General features: G+C 52.2%; 1 protein-coding gene across 2 annotated transcripts; it reads left to right on the top strand.

Annotated features, from left to right (window-relative positions):
* The first annotated feature begins 968 nt into the window (after nt 1-968).
* Nucleotides 969-3,754, top strand: CXCR3 (C-X-C motif chemokine receptor 3). 2 transcript variants are annotated; one of them, XM_053579827.1, is made up of 2 exons: nt 969-1,262; nt 2,234-3,754. In XM_053579827.1, the coding sequence occupies exons 1-2, from the start codon at nt 1,251-1,253 to the stop codon at nt 3,323-3,325; spliced, it is 1,104 nt and encodes a 367-aa protein (XP_053435802.1). In that variant the 5' UTR covers nt 969-1,250; the 3' UTR covers nt 3,326-3,754. The 2 variants fall into 2 exon arrangements, with proteins under 2 accessions (XP_053435802.1, XP_053435801.1); XM_053579826.1 differs by having other exon boundaries at nt 2,231-3,754.
* The last annotated feature ends 1,919 nt before the right edge of the window (nt 3,755-5,673 follow it).

The following is a 5,673-nucleotide window of genomic DNA, read 5'->3' as shown; positions in this document are numbered from 1 at the left end:
TCTTCACGCCCACCCTTGCTTGCAGCATCTGACAAAGGCCTTTCCCCTTTCACAATCATTTGTGCAGACAACCCCCACCTCACAAGGGAGTTGTGTGGTTGGAATGAGCCAGTGTCAGAGAAAGCACCTAAAACAATGTCTAGCACATAGCAAGTTCACTACTAGTAGTTCCCTTTCCTTCCCCCTGTTGATTGGTAGGGAGGGGCAATGGTAAAGAACTAGACTTAGTTGACTGGACACAGTGGTTCACGCCTATAATCCTAGCACTCCTGGAGGCAGAAGCAGGTGGATTGTTTGAGCTCAGGAGTTCAAGACCAGCCAACTATTCTAGTAAAAATAGAAAAGCTAGCCAGGTGTTGTGGCAGGTGCCTGTAGTCTCAGCTACTTGGGAGGCTGAGGAAGGAGGGTCATTTGAACCTAAGAGTTTGAGGTTGCTATGAGCTATGATAACGCCACTACACTCTACCTGGGGTGACAGAGTGAGACTCTATCTCAAAACAAAAGAAAAAAAGAAAAGAAAAGAAAAGAAGAGGGAAAAAGTTAGCCAGGCATTGTGGCAGGTGCCTGTCGTCCCAGCTACTTGGGAGGCTTAGGCAGGAGGATCACTTGAGCCCAGGAGTCTGAGGTTGCTGTGAGGCTGATGCCACGGCATTGTAGCTTGGGCAACAGAGTAAGACTCTGCCAAAAAATAAAAAGAAAAAGAAAAAGAACTTGAATTTTTTGTGAAGGTGACTCCTTCACAGACTCAACACCTTTCCTAATCCAGTCTTTACAACCATAAAAATCAACTCCAGCCAGGCCAGATGGGCATGAGTTGTAATCTAATGAGCAGGAGAGGAGAAGTAATTCTTCTTTCTCTTTTAATTTTTATTTTGGGGAGAAATAATTTTCACCACTGTCAGCAGGGCTGCCCTTCCCTTCCCGTCTGCATTGTTCCTCCTTCAAACCTCTCCCCTCAAAGGACCTACCACCACCCAGCTACCCGGAGCTCTTCCCTAGGACCCAGCCTTTCTGCCCAAGCTGTGGTCAGCTCCTCCAGAGCAGCTTTCACTAGCCATGGGAATGGCCAGGAAAAGAAGTCTGTGGCCAGGGGTCTGGGGCGGTCTGGTGTAGATAACTCCCTGGAAGAAGCTGCTACTGAGAACCGCGTGAAACCCTCACTTCCTCTGTGTATGTAGCTTTCCAGCCACAAGCAGCCGAGCAGTGGGGCGGGCAGAAGAAGGCCCAGCCGCCAGAGCACCAGCCCAGCCATGGCCTCTGAGGTAAGTGCTGCTGCCCAGGCAGGCCAGGCCAAAGTTGGGAGTGGATAACCCAGGGCATTAGGGAAACACCAGGGCTGGCCCATAGCCCAGGATCACCAGAGGGTTGGGTAAGTAGGTGGCATCTTGCAGGGTTGTGGTAGAAGAACCACCAGACAGAAAATTAGGAACTCAGCTTGGCCACTGACCACAGGCAAGTCTCCTCCCCACTCTGGCTTTAGTGCCTCATCTGCAAAAGTTAGAGTCCAAGGTAGAGGCTCAATCTTGATGACCTCTGAACCTCCCTTCAGCTGTCTTGGAACTTTGACTCTCACATGCTGGACTGAATTGGCCTTGGGAAGGCCTGCAGATCTGGGGTGGTTTGGGGTGGGTGTAAAGGAGATTCCTGCTAGAGCTTGGCATGGGATCCCTCAGTCAGTGGGCAGCTAAATGGGTTCATAAGCCTCAGTGTGTGGTGGGGGGAAAGACGGGCTGAAAACATGCATTTAGGGGGGCTGCAGTCATTCATAGAGAGGCCCCACGTGGGGCAGGAAGTTGGGATCCCCGGACAACAGCTGAAAAGGGGAAAGGAGGACCAGTGACTGGGAGAGGGAGTGGTAGAGAGGCGCCTGGGAGGAAGGTGGTTGAACTAGGTGTGGCTGGAGCACTGAGAACACAAGGCAGGCAAAGAAAGCAGGCAGGGAGGGCTCTGGGCACCCAAGGGAAGGTCTTCCTCCTGCCCAGGATCCCTAGGCAGATGGGATCACTCAGAAGGCTGAGAGAGAAGCAGCCTTTGAGAAGGGAAGTCACCATCTGAGAGCCCAGCTTGGATGGAGGGAGTTCAGGTGTGGCCCTGGAAGAAAGGTGGGGACAGTTACAGTGTCTGGTCCAGGCCTCAGGGCCTGCCTTCGGGAGGAGCTACTCAGAGAAATGTCCCTCAAACTCAATCTAGGGGTAGTTGCTGTTCTCTCTGTCACTTTCTCTTCCCTCAGCAGGTCCACCAAGTGCTGCATGACTTTTCTGGGATTGCTTCCTTCCTGGAAAACTACAGCGCTTGCTATGACTTGGAAGAAGATGAGAATGACTCCTGCTGTGCTTCCCCACCCTGCCCACAGGACTTCAGCTTGAAGTTCGACCAGACCTTTCTACCAGCCCTGTACAGCCTCCTTTTTCTCCTGGGGCTGGTGGGCAACGGCGCCGTGGCGGCAGTGCTGCTGAGCCAGCGGGCGGCCCTGAGCAGCACTGACACCTTCCTGTTGCACCTGGCCGTGGCAGACACACTGCTGGTGTTGACGCTGCCACTCTGGGCAGTGGATGCTGCCATCCAGTGGGTCTTTGGCTCTGGCCTCTGCAAAGTGGCAGGTGCTGTCTTCAATATCAATTTCTACGCGGGGGCCCTCCTGCTGGCCTGCATCAGCTTTGACCGCTACCTGAGCATAGTGCATGCCACCCAACTCTACCGCAGGGGCCCACGGGGCCGTGTGGCCCTCACCTGCATAGCTGTCTGGGGGCTCTGTCTGCTCTTTGCCCTCCCAGACTTCATCTTCCTGTCAGCCAACTATGACGAGCGCCTCAATGCCACCCACTGCCAGTATAACTTCCCGCAGGTGGGCCGCACAGCTCTGCGGGTACTGCAGCTGGTGGCTGGTTTCCTGCTGCCTCTGCTGGTCATGGCCTACTGCTATGCCCGCATCCTGGCAGTGCTGCTGGTCTCCAGGGGCCAGCGACGCCTACGAGCCATTCGGCTGGTAGTGGTGGTAGTGGTGGCCTTTGCCCTTTGCTGGACTCCCTACCACCTGGTGGTGCTGGTGGACACCGTCATGGAGCTGGGGGCCCTGGCCCGCAACTGTGCCCGAGAGAGCCAGGTGGACATAGCCAAGTCAGTCACCTCAGGCCTGGGCTACATGCACTGCTGCCTCAACCCGCTGCTCTATGCCTTTGTGGGTGTCAAGTTCCGAGAGCGTATGTGGATGCTGCTCTCACGCCTGGGCTGCCCCAATTGGAGAGGCCTCCAGTGGCAGCCGTCATCTTCCCGCCGGGATTCATCCTGGTCTGAGACCACAGAGGGCTCCTATTCTGGCTTGTGAGGCTGCAATGAGGGCTCTTGTTTAACTCCTACAGTCTGACTCTCCCCATGTTCCTGTCTCCTCCCTCCCTTTCTGCTGGGACTAGCTCTGGCTTTCCCCACAGCCTGGCTCCTGGGATTCACTGGCAGCTCCAGCATCGCCCCGTCTCCTGGGAAGCCACCCTCCCAGCTCTGGGGGCTGCACCACTGTTGCTCCTTAGCTGCCAAGCCTCACCCTGCTGCTTCAGAGATGGCTACCAAGAGCCCCATTGCTCTTCTCATTCAGAAACCAGAACTTGGCCTTCCCTGTGTGCAGGGTAAGGAGTGTAGAGGACACTGCCCCTGTGGGGCTGCTGCCCAGGTCTCCAGCTCAGCAGTGACTGTGGTCCCCAAGATCTCTGTTCATTTCTACTTTTGTCTAAAATCCTGCTTAAACCTTTTAATAAACAAGATCCTTAGGACCAAAGTGTGTTAGTATATCATTTCCTATTTCTCCTTGCCTCACCCTGGGTCTGTGCCAACCTATCCTGCCTCTGTTAATGTCTCTCTGCAGCCTTCTCTCTGCCCTCCTGGGCACTTGTTTTATTTACAAACACCCAGGAACATGGGTTCAGGGCAAGAAGTTAGACAACTGACTGGCACAATCAGGGGAAGGGGCTGTCCCATGAATAAGACTAGTTCTGAACTCCAGCTCAGGACAGCAGGAAAGATGTGATTAGAACTAGCAATGTCAAGCAGCCTATGCCATGAGGCAGAGGAGTGGCATGTAGATGATGAACCCAGGGCTCAGGTCACTGAAGGCCAATGCCATTTGGGAAGGCTTCCTGAAGACTTAAAGGGCGGGCGGCACCTGTGGCTCAAAGGAGTAGGGCGCCGACCCCATATGCCAGAGGTGGCGGGTTCAAACCCAGCCCTGGCCAAAAAACTGCAAAAAAAAAAAAAAGACTTTCCAAGGCTGAAGAAAGGTAAAGACAGTATTTCCAGGCAGAAGGGAGGGTAGCAGCAAAAGTGAGAAGACTGGAAACAGCAACACTCACCAGGGAAATTACAAGTGGCCCCAACTGGCTAGTTTAGGGTTCAGGGTTGAAAATAACTCTGAAAGGTAGATTGAATCAGGTAATGGTATTATAATAGAGACCAGTCAAAAGGCTGGATTTGTTATTCAGGTGAGAGGTGACACAGGTGATTACTAGGGAAATGGCAGTGGGGCTTGCAGAAAGCAATAAGGCTGGGTGACTCACCAACAGTAACGAGTACGTAGCCACCTGGAGGTAAGCTACAGGGAGCACTTTTTCAGTACTAGGGTGGGGTTGAAGTGAGTGGAGGAAGACAACTGGGGCTTCTCAGAAGGGATACTGAGCTAAGGCAGAAGGTGAAGGGGTGGGTGGGTCCACTGCACCCACCCACTCCTGAGCTAGAGTTCAGGACTGGTCAGTTTCCCCCAACTGTTTCACAGACCAGCTGGACCCTTGCTGAAACTGCAGATATGGCTGGAGGTGGGAATGGGAAGTAGGAATCCCAGGAGTTCGCTGGGGAAGCTCGTCCCACCCCATAAACACCCAAGCCCATCTAGCATTGTGGTTAGCAGTTTGTGGCCACTAAAACAGTCTAAGCTTCTGCAAAATGAAGGAAGGAAGGAAAATGACAGAATAACACATCCTGCCTATAAAACCTATCAGTGATGCTAGACTAGTGAAGGTGCTTGTGGCGGTTTAAAAAAAATGGGCTCCCAAGACATCCAAGTTTGTGACTATTACCTCAGCTGACTTTAAGAAGGGTCTCCTGGATTATTCAGGTGGTGAACCCAATATAATCACTTTAAAAGTGAAAGGGGGGAGGCAGAAGAGAGGGTGAATCAGAGACAGAGGTGTCTCTGGCTTTGGAAATGGGGAAACGGGCCACAAACCAAGGAATGTGGGCAGTCTCTAGAAGCTAGGAAAGACAAGGAAACAAAAATTTTCCCCTAGAGTTTCCAGAAAGGAACACAACCCTGTTGATACACCGATTTTAGCTCAGGGAGACCCATACTGGACTTCCGAACTCCAGAACTGTAAGATGATACATTTGTGTTGTTTTAAGCCACTAAATTCATGGTAATCTGTTGTGGCAGCCATGGGGAAAGAACATAGTGTGGGTTCTGGTTCATGTCCTGGATATCTGACAGAAGGGAAGCTGCTGAAGTACTTATAGGCAGTCACAGAAATCAGACAGAAATACAGAATGGAGGTGCCCCTTTAGACATGTCTCAGGGGACTTCAGACGTCTGAGTCTTGAACAAAAGAACTGAGGATTTGTTCTTCTCTAAGCACAGAGAGCCAATGAACAGACTTTACTGATAAGTAAGATGCAGAAAACATTTTATTTAATTTT

This window comes from Nycticebus coucang, chromosome X (genome assembly GCF_027406575.1).
Source record: "Nycticebus coucang isolate mNycCou1 chromosome X, mNycCou1.pri, whole genome shotgun sequence".
NCBI lineage: Eukaryota > Metazoa > Chordata > Mammalia > Primates > Lorisidae > Nycticebus > Nycticebus coucang.
The sequence above is the reverse complement of the archived record's forward strand: the minus strand, read 5'-3'. Positions and strand labels throughout refer to the sequence as shown.